Raw genomic sequence first — 15184 nt, 5'->3', positions numbered from 1 at the left:
CGTGTTGTTCGTTATTTGAAAAGCAATCCTGGTCAAGGTATTCTTCTTCGTGCCGATAGTGATCTCACTCTTGAGGGTTGGTGTGACTCTGACTGGGCTGCGTGTCCTATTATGCGACGCTCTTTATCTGGCTGGCTTGTTTTCTTAGGTCACTCTCCTATCTCTTGGAAGACTAAGAAGCAACACACTGTCTCTTTATCATCTGCAAAGGCTGAGTATCGATCCCTGACAGCCATTACTTGTGAGCTAAAGTGGCTAAAGGGGTTATTGCTGAGTCTTGGTGTGCATCATCCTAAAGCTATTGCTCTCTTTTGTGATAGTCAGTCTGCACTTCACATTGCTAATAATCATGTTTTTCATGAGCGCACCAAACACATAGAAGTTGATTGTCACTTTTTGCGTGATGCTATCCAGGATGGATTGATTGCTCCTTCTCACGTCCCCACCTCAGCTCAGTTAGCTGATGTTTTCACCAACGCGCTTGGCAAGTCTCAATTTGATCTTTTGATGTCCAAGTTGGGCATTTATTCTCCCCATGCTCCAACTTGAGGGGGGGTGTTACGATATATTAGGCATTGATTTGTTAGAGATATTGATTTGATTGATTCTTTGTATTTCCTATTCTTTAGGAATATTTCTTATCTTTTAGGAAACTATCTTATCTCTAATATTGCCTCACTTATGAGGACTCTAGGTTGTATATTTACACGCCTAAGTGGTTGAATGAAAGCGAAGCCTTAAGCCTCTAAACTCTTGTCCAACTTGCAAGTTACAGAACCTCATGGTTATTTAGCCAAAGAAAGTTTCTGAATTGATACATAACACAAATACTTCTAAAGAAATTATATCAATATCTTCAGAAACTAACTTTACTTAGAATATTGAAATACAAGTAATCAAAAGTGAATCACGATATTTGCACCAAAAAAAAAACCCTAGTGAATCACAATATTTGATTTTTTTTGGGTGCAAATAACAATATTTGATTTTAGATACCAGTACATTACAAAAGACAATGTTCACAAATAACAAATAATTATAAAATTCTTCCTCTCAAGTCTCTACAGCAATTTTGGATGTAATTACTTTGCCTACAAAATAAGAAAATCATAACAATAGAGGTCAGCAAGCAAAATAGTTTTTAAAAAAACAAACAAATTCACAATTTGTTTTCTAATATGTATGGCAATGTCGAACCTGTTCAATCATCGTTGAATAAGAAGAAGAAAAACGAAAAAAAATGGTATAAAGTTAACAAGTCTATATCAATTAACAATTACAATCAAATACCCAAATTTCACAATTATAGGTAAGTAGTTTCAAGAAATTATTGGGTGTAAGGATCAGTTTGATTCTATATGGTAGTTTATAATTTCACAATTATAAGGTAAGTAATTTATTGTGAGTGTTTAATATCTTATTTTATCTTATAAGATTTTATCTTTTCTGAAATAAGTTAAAATAAGTTGAACAGAACAGAGCCTAACGGTTATACCGTATCCTATGGTGTAACAACCCATAAACCAATATATCTTTTCTAAAAAAAACTCAAATGACATGAAATAATGACAAAATGATATCAAATTCATGTCATTATTTGTATAATTCCTGTGATTTTTGTTGAAGTCTACGTCATTATCTACATATGAGCTTTTTTACACAATAACTTATTTTGTAAAATATTACATTTAAGAAGTTATTGTTTTAGTGGCTTAGTCAAATTGTTTGATTTGAACATTCTGATAAGACACAAGCTAAAACAGTTAATGCGGGTCATATTAACTAGTGGATTAAAAAACTTTAGATACTTCAAAAACTACCTCTATCTCTGAAAAGCGAATTTCTTCATTTTCTTTCATTTTGTTTTTTTAGAGCACCATTATTAATGATTTTAAACAAAGATCATCCCACTCTCTTTCTAACTTTCTCTATCTAAAAAATAACATTCAACAATCTTTTCCTACATATCCTCCTAATCATGAACAAAAAAAAATCATCCCAACTCATTTTTCCTCTTTCTTTCTTATTTTTTGACCCCATCCAACTACTTTTCTCTCTCTTACTCTTTACTTTTATTTTTTTGAAGTGTAAAAATGAAAGATATTTCATATAAAATAAGCAAAATTAGAAATAATAAGTAAATAGCTGAAATTTTTTTAAATCCAAAATATAGCAAAATGAGCCTCTATTTATTGAGCTCGAAAAAATAGAGCTATTGGTATTTTTTTTTATTCTTTTTCACTTTGGATTTTAAAAAATAAAACCGTTGAAAGTTTTATAACAATTACTATATTCTAAAATCTAGTCAGAATGTCACATTTGGCACCACTCATACCACAATTTTATCCCATTTCACTCACCCTATACAAAAATTTCTTTCCAATCAACCCATGATATTTTCATTCATTATTAAGAGCATTTTTGTTAAGATCATCCAGTTGATCTTTGTTTTCAATCACCACTAAGGGTGCTCATAGCTTTTTGTTGGCACTACTTTAACTATTAAAAGTTTTCTTAGAAAGATACTTCCTCCATTCCTACATAAATGTTACGTTCAGTAAATTGACGTTCTTCATCAACTAACTTTGACCCTATTTTCTCGCTATAATGCAAAAATAAACTATATAATAGTCAAGTGAGATATAGTTCTATTCATCCCAACATATACTTTTGAAATATTAACTTTTCATGTTTTTACTTGTGCACAATAAGAATATTAATGATCAAAGCAGGGTATTTTGATTACGTAAAAAAGTGTAAATGTAATACTTATTTGAAAACGGATGAAGTATATTTCACCTAATGCCACTTTAATCTATAGTAGAATTTGACTTGGTCAATACTCTAAAAGCAACTAAAAGGGTGCATGTCACCTCCGTATATTAAAGAACTAGTACTTTGGCCGGGGCGATGCCTCGAATCGGTTACAATAAATAAATATGTTATTATTTTTAAATTACATAATTTATTTTTGCATTGAAATGTTCATGTCATGACGTGATAATTAAAAGAATTTGAAAGGTTTAAGTTTGAAAATAATAGCTTAAAAAGAATTATATTAAGAGAATATGATATTAATAGTCTCTTGTTAGTTACGTAATAAGGGGTGTTACAGATGTATAAACTTGATAAGCCTTTCTACTCAAATATAATTATTATAAGATTTTATCATATTTTCTTTAAAACATTAGACAATAAAGTCATAGTATATTGATGATTAAACTCTTACTTTAATTTTCATTTCAAAGGTCACGTGTTCAAGATCTTGTAATTACACCATATATATATATATATATATATATATATATATATATATATATATATATATATATAATTGAGGAGTACGCATGCGTAATATATGTGTATAGATTGTTAAATGTAATGTTCTCAGTCCTTAATCGTAGCGAACATCCATGTAAAATATTTATCATTAATTATTGATCTATATGTATCAGTGTTCATAATGCCGACCATGTTATGTTTATTTGTTATTCTATTTATGATTTACCTATTTTATAAGGTTTTAATGAGAATAAGATAATCATGGTGACATGGTGTACCATGTACACGAGAAAATTAAGCATTGAAATGGTTAGAATGCCATCCCTGAATAAAACAATTCCTACTTTTCTAGTACGTTAATTGTCTTAAAACTGATTTGATAGCTAACCAGTACGTAGATTATAACATGTAAGAGTTAGTACAACAATTAGTAAAACAACTACCACTCTACCACAAATTACCTTTAGTGAACAAGCCAATACATCAAAGTAGGAAATACCCCCATTACCATATACTTCTCAAGTCATTCAAACCAGCACAAACAAATATACAAATATAACCTTAATCTTCAATTTTAAGTATTGATTTCTATACATACACCCAGTCCTTAGCACCAATTTTTTCTTAATTGAGTGTATAATCCTTTTTTTAAATTTTGGAGGATCAGACAATATAATTAGTGTTGCATAATGCATGCGCATGTACATATGTACGTTTATGATTAGTAAATTAATTAGCATATGATCTAGTGCTAAGAGAGATTCATACTGACTTGTAGATTATCAAATCAAAGTCCATCAAAAGCACTTTAAGGGTAGAATTCTTTTATTATTTTCCCGTACTTTCAAAGAACTTAATTTATTAAAAACTATATTCACTTGGGTCTTTTTTCCCGACCAATTCAAAAAAAAAAAAAATGCATTTAAACAGAAGTATGTAAATATGTAACAGGTGCAGATATACAAGCCCTCAAACTACTCATGTGTATTTTCTTTTTGAAGCCAAAACCATTCATATTGAAATGCCTCAAAAGTTGGAAAGTCTAAGCATGAACAAGTTATTTTAAGTTTTAACGACGAAGAAAATATCTCACATGTTTTCTTATCATGTTTGCAGGTCTTTGCTCAAATTTTGTCACAGCCTTGTGATGTATGTAAGGAGGACCTCTTTTCATTCGATCTGGCGGAGGAAGACGAGAATGCGTCTCTGGACCTCTATAATCAATCTCATATACATCTTCATCATTCAGATTTCTAATTGCTGCGGTTCCTACAGGTTAAGTATAATCAATCTCATATAGGATATCTTAATAACTACTAAAAAACGTGTATGTCTAATAATATATGATGTTAAGAGAAAAACTCACATATGAGTTTAGTACACTTAAAGAGTAGCCTACCTGAAAAAATGTACGGCGTAACCAAGAGGTAGAAAATTAAGATAGCAAAAACACAAGAGTACTTGAGCTCCATTGAAGTAAAAGATGTTGATCCTTATGCAATATTTTAGGTATATATGTAGGAATATGAGAAGAATAGCTAGCAATGAGAGGAGATAAAAACCATTGTGCTAGTACTTTTCATGCCTTTTCATTATCAAAACCGTTGTCTTGGTACTCAGTACAGCAAGGCGGTGATGCGTTTGTTTGTGTTGAGTTGGAGCATTTAATTTTAATATATATGCCCCATACCATACATACGGTGCCATTTCCATAAGCATTAAAGTTTATGTATACTTTTTTGCATTTATTACTTCATTTTGTTGGGAATTTACTTCCTTATTTTGCTGTTTCAAGTTGTTTAATTATGTACCATTGAGGTGTCTCTAAATACGATATCTTTGTATTAAATTATCTTAATTGCTATCACACCCAACTAACACCTAACTTGGCAAACCCTACTGAATTTCGAATTTAATTGCTTGTCAGGTCATAGAACAAAGCTAAATGGGCGGGATGGTTGGGTCAGGTTGAGGTATGCAAACGAAAACTTTGATCGGGTTTGGCTTACATCAATTTGGTTACGGTCATATTCGGAGGATGATTCATATGATTTTGATTAAAACAAACTAGTTTTTAGCCCTATACAATACACGAAATGTTAGTTATGTCGAGGAAAGAAAGGAGAGAAAAGAAATAGATATTAAGCTTATAAAAATAGAGTTTTTTTATCAAAGACAATCTTTTATATATACTTTTTTGCGATAGACAACCTTTTAAATTTTTTTGGGTAACTTCAAACCTTAATGAATTTTTTTTCGTCAAAAATAACCTTGACCGACATTCCGATGTTGACTCGCCGGAAACCGGTGTTGACCTTACTTAAACGATCATGTGCCCCTCACATGATTTTTTTTCTCCCTAATTTTACTTATTTCCTACCATTTTCCCTCTTAATCCCCTCCCATCTTTTCTTCCCTCCCATCTTTCCTTCCCTCCCTTCTGCATTTTTACTCCTAGCCCCAATTCCTCATCTTCTCTCTTGAATTTACAAATTAAGATCGTCATTTTTCTAAGGCTAAAGTCGATTTCCCCTTAAACTCCTTAAACAAAGCATGAGCTTTCTCAACCCTTTTGGATTTACAGAGTATATATATCAAGATGGGTATTGCAGGTGGTGAATTCGCGTAAACCAGCGGAGAGAGTGGGAGTAATGCAGGTGGTTTTCGAGGATGGTGAATAATTAAAGGCCTTTTGGGCCATGGTTCCAGAGGAGTTTTAGGGTTTGATTGACAAGAGGTTTGTAGAGGACGAAATCTGTGGATGAGAGCAGGTTTTTTAGAGGGTTTTTGGGTCTTCTATGGAGAAGATGAGGTTGGCTATGGACGTCGCAGTTGAGGAGAGAGAATATGACGGCAGAGGAAAGGTGATGTTGGTGGATATGGGCTTGAGGAGTCCACGGTGGAGTTGGAATGGGAGTTTTTGGAGGTTTAGAATTCAGAACCAATCTTTTGAAATAGCAAGATAAGATCATGGCATCTCACGATTACAGGTAAATTTTGCTCAGCAACAATTACAAAGAGAGAATATGAGGAATTGGGGTTGAGAGTAAAGATGCATAAGGGATGGAAGAAAAGATGGGAGGGTGATTAAGGGGGAAAAAGGGAGGAAAATGGGTAAAATTAGGGAGAAAAGAAATCATGTGAGGGGAACATGATCATTTAAGTAAGGTCAACACCAGTTTCCGGCGAGTCAACGTCGGAATATCAGCCAGGGTTGTTTTTGACAAAAAAAATTTCATCAAGGTTTGAAGTTGCCCAAATTTTTTTAAAAGGTTGTCTTTCGCAAAAAAAGAGCATATAAAAGGTTGTGTTTGACAAAAAACTCAAATAAATATTCATAAAAATGTGAAAAGAAAAGGTTGAAAACATAGGCGTGTTTTCAATTAAGTAGATCGGATGGAAACAAATACTATCACATTCCGATTAGAAATTCATTCAAGTCGATATAATTAAACTAGTATACTTAGCTTGTTGATATTATTGGAGAACAACAAATTATAATAAACCTAATTAGTAAAAATGGAGTCTAGAGTAAGAGAAGGAGAATGGAAAACTAGATAGAGAAGCCCTAGACTATGGTGCAAAGGAGAAACACTAAACACCAAACTCCCATGGCCACATGAACCCGTTTCATTGACCGTCGTCCCCGAGACGTCACGATTATGAGCTTGAGAAGCTTTTCATCCCCTATAGAACCATAACCAACATCATTATACCCCATATAATTTTTGACCTAACCACATATTCCAATATGCCTACGTCCCATTCCATTCCCCAAACTCTCCTTGACTTGCCATCTAAAATGAAAATGGAAAGAAATAAGACCTATCGACTTCATGCAGCCAAACGAGACTGGCATCCTCTTGACATCATTCCTAAACCTATATTAGAGGAAAAATAGACTAAGAGATGCGGTGAAAGGATCGCAGTTATCTAAAAAATGCAACCCTTAATTACAAAGGGATGTGGTTAGCGCAAAAACTGCTGCCCTTCATTACAAAGGAATGCAGTTAGCCTGAAAACTGCAGCCCTTCATTACGAAGGGTTGCGGTCTTTAAACAACCGCATCACTTCACCCTTAAAGTTTTATTTTTATTTCCCCACCTTAAAACTTCCCTTGGTGATTCACGCACTTACACCAGTGATGATCAGAACCTAGCTGCTAGATCCCTCGCCCCTCTCTCTCTCTCTCCCTCACGCTCCGACCTCTCTCTCACACACACTTAAGCGGTCACATCCCTGACCTCCGACCTCGACTATGGTCATCGCCTCGTTGCTGTTGTTCTCCTCCTTGCATCACTCTTTTCTATCCTCAGTCGCGCCTCCTTCCCTCACTCTTCTTCTTCTTCTTTTGTTTTCATCGCTCGACCACTGATGTTGTAGTGGTTGTATGGCGACTTGAAAGTTGTGGTTGCATGTTAGCTCGTCGCTGGTGTTCTCCTCATTCCCTCACTCTTCTCCAGGGGCGGATCCAGCGTGGGTTCAGTGGGTTCAACTGAACCCACAGGATCCGCGAAAAAATCTGGGTAAAGAGCTGAGAAAACTGGAAACTAATATTTAAAACATCTTAACAAACATAATACTACATGTATAGCGTGGTTCAGCGGTAATTCCGCGTGAAATTTCAGTCCTCCTGTCATGAGTCGCGGTTCGAATCCGTTGAAGATGTCATCTTTTTTAAACAAACATTATTGTCTTTTTTCTCCATTTTCACTATCCTCCTTTTATTGTCTTTTATAATTACCTTTTATGTTTATTTGTCATCTTTTTCTATTTTTTGTCTCCTTTCCTTTAGTTTTCTATGACTACAGTCTACAGCTTAGGTAATAAGTAGGTATTGATTTAAGAATCCCATTATTTCAAATTCTCTTTTTTAAACAATTAATTATTTTTACCTTTACTAATATTACTCACTAAAAATTTAATATAGGATAAAATCATATAAAGTAAAATAAGGTTTATTTAATCTAAAAATAGAAATGTAGTGTTCTTAATATATTTGGATTGAATAGGATTGGATTCAAATTTTAAAAAAATTGTCGTGGTTGAGTTGGACTAACTTATGAGAAGTTTGTTTATAAGAAATTGATATTCTTTTGATAGTACTCCCTCCGTTTCTTTTTAATTTACTCACTTCATTTTGGGGGAGAACCAAGGAGAAAGTACAAAAGTATAACCGTCTGACCCAAATTTGATAATTTCGTGCCATGTTTGTTTTTTACAACACTAGTAAAATGTGTAAATAAATTGGAATGACAATTAAATTTATTCTTACGTTCGAACAATTTCGAACCCACGTGACTCAATTCATGGATCCGCCACTGCTCTTCTCCGACGTGCGTCGTTCATTGATGGGTCTGCTCTTAAGATTTTGAGGTGACCTACGCTTTGTTTTAGAGAAATGTCAGTTAATTGAGTTTGTTTGAGGCAGATTTAGTGGCTGTGCACTTATGCTTGTGATTTTAAGCTTGGTTAAGGTTCTAAAGTAGTTGAAATGCGATGTGTTTATACTTTATTTATTTAAGTTTGTGTTTTATTTTTATTTTTTTATTTTGTTGATGTTTGGATGAGGGTTCGGTCATTTTGGCATGTGAGACATCGTTTAAAGTTGAAGGTTGCAAAATATTCTTCGTGGAATTTAGTAATTGAAGTTGATTAAACTAGATTTAGTGGTTGTGCTTGAAGGATTTATGTCCTCAACTTAAATGCAATTACTAATTATATTATGGATCGTATTATGGAGATAATAAATTCGTTCTATTGGGTCGTCTATATGTCTTGCTAGAGACTGCTATAGAACTTTGGGTTAGGAAATTATAAACTCGAAGCCCAATATAATGGATCCTATTAGGCCACACATTAAAACCTTGGATCAACAAAAGAAACCTAGAGCCCATAAGGGGCCCTAGGGTGGCCGGCCAAGAGGAGGGGAGAGGGGAAGTAATTCTAATTAACCTAGATATATTTATATATTTGGTTAGACAATCAAAAGAATATAAAAGATATCTCTTATTATTCTTCTCTCTCATATTAATTCCTAAAGTCACAAAGTCTCCATTAAAGTAGAGCAAGAATTTCTTCCTTCCAACTAGCATTGGTGGAGAGTTGATCCGGGTTGGTAGACCAAGTAGAGGAATCACAATTGGGGTTCTTTATTCGGGTTATACAAGCTTTGTGGAATTCACGCTACAAAGGTTAATTCTAAACTTTTATGTGATCCTTGATTGTATATGCATGTGATCTTATTTTAAGTGCTTATGAATTAGATTCATGAAATTTCGCTTATAGTACTTATAGAATCCTACAGTGCTGTGATTTTAAGTAGTTGAAATGAGAAATGTTTAGATTCTTTTGATTTGAGTCTTGTTGGTTTTGTGAATGATTGAATGAGGATTGGAGTTGTACACAATGAGAGTTAAATATGAGGGAACTGGTTATGGTCGTTTGGGCATGTGAGTTCCTCATCCTCTCGAAAGAGCAAAAAGTCGTATTTGATTGATTTATTGATCAATACAACTTACTATCATGTTTCTATTCCCTCTGTTTAGTTTTTCTAAGTTGCATATATTACTCTTGGGTCTTAGACATCAAAAGACATGTATGTGAGCGTAGTAAATGATCTTTCCAAATAAATTTTCCACAGGTGATTTATCATGAATAAGAGGAGATGGTAAAACATGTAGCAAATATGTAAATTTGTCACTATCTCTAAGGCATGAGGCCAATAAGAGAGAGGGACGAATGCATATATAAAAGAGGATAACACGCATAACATTGTTAATTGTACGGAGGATGCGTTTGGCTATTCCATTTTAGAAAGATGTATGTGCACAAGAGAAGCGAAAAACACTGCCAGTTTTGATGCAAAATTATTAAAAGTCTCATTATCGAATACAATGCCCATGTCTGCTACACTTGTAGAGGCCAGTAAGGTTGTTAGACTTGGTTACGGGCTGTCTCGGAGGCCCGTTGAGGGGGTTTTTGAGCCTCGAAAAAGTCTGGGGTTGTTGTTGAAAATAATGTTTCTGGTTTAAAGTTCCCGTGCCACGACCCTTCCCTTTTCCTCGTCCACTTCCATCACCCCGACCACCATCACGGTTGTCGGTGCCACCCCACGACTCTCTGCTATTTAGAAGACGAGGTATGTGATGTCGGTTCCGGCAGTTCAAGTTATACAGAGAAGGATTGAGCAGGTGTTGTCTCATCATGAGCTTTACGAGATGCTTCTAAAAGGAGTTGTGATCTTGCCGTTTCAAAAGTTAGTAAAGGATCAGTTTGTTGAATTAGGGAGGCTATAATGTCAAAATCCGTGTTTACCAAGCTGGCCACCAAGCAAAGTACGAGCTTTTGTTGCCAAATAATTTGACCGACATTGGCTAATTGGTCTTCAATGTTTTTCAAAAACTGTCAGTAAAAGGAAATATTCGTGAAGTTGGACATATGCAGGGCATTGAATTAGTTATCCAAGTATAGAGCGCGTGCTATGCGTTTATTACCTTGGAGAATAACCTTGATGGAATCCCACGTCACTTTTGATGTAGCACCACGGTTTAGCATCTGTTTGTAGGAGGTCATGAGATATGATGTCGTGAATCCACTTCTTCACAATCGAGTCAAGATTATCCATAAAGCTTTGGAGATGCAGGGTCATGGAGTGGCGGAAACGTGATAAAGGACATTGCCGCGTGGCTATTTATCTCGAAGAGCTTGACCAAGTTTGAGTAATGAGCCGAGCGATTAAGAACGATGGAGATATCGTTTTTATGTTGATTGATTGTGCCGATGATATTGCGAAGAAGGTGGTGGCGGTGGAGAATCTCCGGCAGCTGTATCGTCTTTTATCATGGTAGGAGATAGCGTAAGCAAGGAGGTATGTAGGTACTGAGGGGAGGAAAGAAAAAATATCAAATTTTTCCTTTGAGATGGAAACTGGTAGAAAAAAAAATAATATTTTTCTTTTGGTAGTGGAAACTAATCAAACCTATTATCTTAATACTAAGTTAGACTTAGTGACCATGTGTGTCGTAGAGATCTCTAATGATCACCATATATAGAGGTTGTAAGGAACCAATTAATCCTAACTATGTTAGGAAACTTGAGAGGGATTATTTTTCCAAAGATAAATCAAGGATAAAATAATAAGAGCAGTCCCAACTATGATCCCCCTTCCATATAAAAGGTCCCAACTTTAAAATTCACCACAACAGTCCCAACTTTATGTCATTTTTACAAGAGTGGTCCTTCATGTAATTTACCTGCTACAGCAGGTAAATTATATCATATGTTGTTCACATGACTAGCACATTGAGCACTCATTTCCCTTGCTTCTTGGGATATTCCTCTACTATATATGCTCTCTTTCAATAACAACCTTAACTTAAATTCTCAAAATTCGATCTCATGAAATTCAAAGTACTCATATTAATTGTAGAAAAAAGGCGGAAGATGATGCGCCATTGGATGATAAAGCAAAGAGAATGAGAGATTTGTTATCTAGGTTTTACTCAACAAATCAATCTTGTAACTAAGTCAAATGCAGTTTCTTCAAAGTATGCTACCACTAGTGCAAAAATGGTCAAATGCTCCAGTTAAAAAGCTCACAAATGCTCCTAATATGACTTGTAATAGCAGACGTCATAAGAGCATTCGAACATCTTACAAATGTTCCGGTTGTGTTAAAATCGGAGCATTTGAGCCTTTGTTACTATATCCAATACCACAAATGCTTCGATTTTCCATAACAACCGGACCATTTGTGTTTTTTATACAGTAAAAAAAAGGTTTCCAACTAAGCCAACATGCGTTCTAGCAGCAACCACTAGCATACTACAATAATTCTGAATGAGACAGATTGTTGCACATTAATAAATCTCAAGCGATTGTTTAAAATAAATGTGAGCCTTATTTATTTTCAATCTTCATAACATAATTAAAAAAAAATATCATTGCTCTTACAAAGGATTAAAATCATAGTTTGATAATCTACTTATGCATAGAGATGTGAAAGGAACAAGGAATCTATTCCTTCCCTCACCTGCTCTGTTTTCAGTAAAAGAGTGAATTGTAAATAGGCTCCCTTTTCAATCTTCACAAGATAGTTAAAAAGAATATCAATGCTTTTACAAGGATTAAGATGATAGTTTCATAATCATACTTATAGAGATATGAAAGGAACAAGGAGGCTATTCCTTCCCTCACCTGTATATTTACTTAGTAAAAGGATACCATTTTTTTTTGTTGCTTTATTTCAGTATACATCCATTGGTGCAATGTGCATGCATCTTGCTCCATGACAAGGTATAGTACTCCTTGATGTCAGTAGAAATGATATGAAGTTCAAATTTCTATTTCTCTTTTCTAATAGCCCTTGGGGTATTGACTAGCTGAAGATAATTATTAATACTTTTCCTTTGTGCTAACTTCGTCTACTTATTTCTTGCGCTCTCTCCATACAAAATATCATACCTATAGTTCAACAAGATTTTTTGATTTTAGATGCTTTTGATTCTGGGAGGTTGTATTCTATCTGTATGAGGTGTTTATGTCGATTTGTAACAAGTACGCAAAAGGTATTGGGGAGCCATCAACAAGAACAACATACTAATTTAATACGAAATAAATGATGAATAATATGATTACTAATAAATAATATGATTGTCAATAAAAGATTAAGAATGCAAACGATTGTTGACGCGGAAAACCCAAATGATGGGAAAATCGCGGGTGATGCTCTTGACCACCAATCCACTATGAAGATGTCTCCGTCAATGTTGGCACTTGAGTACACTATCTATCACAATAACTTTGTAAAGAATTAATGAAGAGACAAGGAATACTAGCTATGGAGTATTTGAGAATGAGTAGAGGCTAGAGAGAGAGATACAATATGAGCTATTTTATGAATAATATTAGAGTACATCAAAATTAGTTATTTATATTTGATCTAATGCTCCCCCTAAGATCTGTTGCCCAGTCCCCTTGAATATAGGTAGTGCCTTGGTTATCTCTAACTTCCTCCTGATTTTCCTCCAGTAGTTATACCCAAGGTCAATGCCAATTCCATGATTCTTGCTAACTGATATTTTATTCTTTCTTTGCTAATATGAAATTTTCAAGGCCCAACAATTGCCCGTAATTGATGTTCCGCTGCACAACCGTCTTGGGAAGTGGCATCAATTACACTCTTTCATAAATCTTCTCCTTCAAATGGCTTTAAGTACGTTGTTTGTTCACTTCGGACGCCGTCACTCTGTCTTAGTTTCCTTGCTTATTTTCACGCGTTGTCATTAGGAAACACCATGTCTACTAGAAACAAATCTCCTTGCGTCAACCTCTTAGAGGAAAAACGCTGGAAAGGATGCATAAGAGGAATACAGAAAAGACTGAAACCGTCTGCCGCCGTCACCTCTACTGCAGTGACGTTGTAAAGGAGGAATTGGACCTCAAGAATGCTCAGATGACGTTGTTGAAGGAAGCAATGGGCGCGCGACATGCTGAGATGGAAACCAAGTTGTCGGCATTACAAGAAGAACTCCCCGACACCGCCAGCCTTTACACTTGGAAAACCAAGGCGAGGCTGATGAAGCAATAAATGGAAGGTCAGACGGAGTCATGGACTCCAGAAGATGACGTCCATAAATTCCTTGCGATTTTTGGAACTCTCGACGACATGCTTCTTGACGGCGCACTGCCGCTGCTGAGACGACGACATTGGCTGAACAGGCCCCTGTTGTAGAGGACAAAGATGCCATGGAAACAAATTAGTTTTCCATGTTAGTTTTTGTGTGTAAAAGTCGTTGCATATCTTTACTGTGTATTATGCAAATGTATGTTTGTAAGTATGTGTACGTATGTATATGACTTTAATTTCCATCGTGACTAGAGGTTCAGTTTTAAAGCTAAATGCTATCATCCAGGATATGTCGTCAAGTGTAGGGCCCTTATGTTTGTATGAATGTGTGTACGTATGTGTGTAGGTACCTTTGATGTTTGAAACCACTTGCAGTATTAATTGTTACGAAGGGCTAAATTGCCTCTTTTAGTTTATTACGTGTGGTGTTTTGTATGTTGTTGTGATGACTTCTTAAGGTGTATGTCCCTTTTTGTATAGAAGTCATGTTGTGTTCACATGAATGCCGTCAAGCCTTGATGCCCCAGCTTAAAATTGTCGCCGTAATAATAAAGGTCGGCGTCAATTATGATGTCGTCGTTGATGCTGATGATGGCATCATGTTAATGTGAACATTGTGGTGTTCGATTGTCTCAAAGTTGACTGTCAACTAATCCTCGCCCCCTATGCATGTCTTCATACAACAAAGGTGAGATGATCGTTGACTTCCCCCAACGGTCCTACGACGCTCAAGTTAGTATAATATAAAGAAATAACGCTTAAAATACGAAGGAAATAGAAAATGTTGAGAACAAAATGAAATGAAATAACTCAATTTAACTTGTAGGTTACTTACATGTAGTGGCGTCCCTTTTGTTCTCAACATATATAATACGATTAAAACAGACAAAGTTTTAGATGGTTGACGTTCCAACTTCAGGGAACGTGCTTACCCTCCTTGAGATATGAAATAATTGACGACGTCCAATTATCAGGCATCGTCGCAAAGATTTTGTTGACGTCGACATCACTTTTTGGACGACGTCCAACTAGGATCTCACTTTCCAGTCGTTGGCTTGACGAGTCTGACATACGCTATGAACTTGTTGCTGGACGATCATAAGGCCTTGGACGCTACAGACTTTCTTTGTTAGGCGTCGACTTCCTGCTGTCTTGGTAAGTTCTTTGTATACAAATCTGAGTCTTCATTCAGTCCTCGTGGGAAAGCTTTAATCGCCGTCTTAACGTCGCAATTTGAAATCGACACCTTTTCCCAGTTAAATCTATGAATTT

At 35.3% G+C, this 15184-nt stretch overlaps 1 protein-coding gene across 2 annotated transcripts; it reads right to left on the bottom strand.

Annotated features, from left to right (window-relative positions):
- Positions 1–819: 819 nt before the first annotated feature.
- Positions 820–4937, bottom strand: LOC104908930 (uncharacterized). Of its 2 annotated transcripts, none has more exons than XM_010698101.4 (3): positions 4682–4937; positions 4376–4542; positions 820–1091 (listed from the first exon to the last, which is right to left on the bottom strand). In XM_010698101.4, the coding sequence occupies exons 1-3, from the start codon at positions 4752–4754 to the stop codon at positions 1083–1085; spliced, it is 249 nt and encodes an 82-aa protein (XP_010696403.1). In that variant the 5' UTR covers positions 4755–4937; the 3' UTR covers positions 820–1082. The 2 variants fall into 2 exon arrangements, with proteins under 2 accessions (XP_010696403.1, XP_010696402.1); XM_010698100.4 differs by having other exon boundaries at positions 4376–4551; positions 4682–4928.
- Between the last annotated feature and the right edge of the window lie 10247 nt (positions 4938–15184).

Source organism: Beta vulgaris, chromosome 7 (genome assembly GCF_026745355.1).
Source record: "Beta vulgaris subsp. vulgaris cultivar EL10 chromosome 7, EL10.2, whole genome shotgun sequence".
NCBI classification, from domain to species: domain Eukaryota; kingdom Viridiplantae; phylum Streptophyta; class Magnoliopsida; order Caryophyllales; family Amaranthaceae; genus Beta; species Beta vulgaris.
Note: the sequence above shows the minus strand (reverse complement) of the source record. Positions and strands in the feature narration are given on the sequence as shown.

Bases quoted from the DNA above. Each gene is read 5' to 3' on its own strand.
- LOC104908930 (XM_010698100.4), bottom strand. From the start codon at position 4,754: ATGGAGCTCAAGTACTCTTGTGTTTTTGCTATCTTAATTTTCTACCTC. The intron at 4,552-4,681 runs GTAGGCTACTCT...CTTAACCTGTAG, and splicing joins TACGCCGTACATTTTTTCAG to GAACCGCAGCAATTAGAAAT.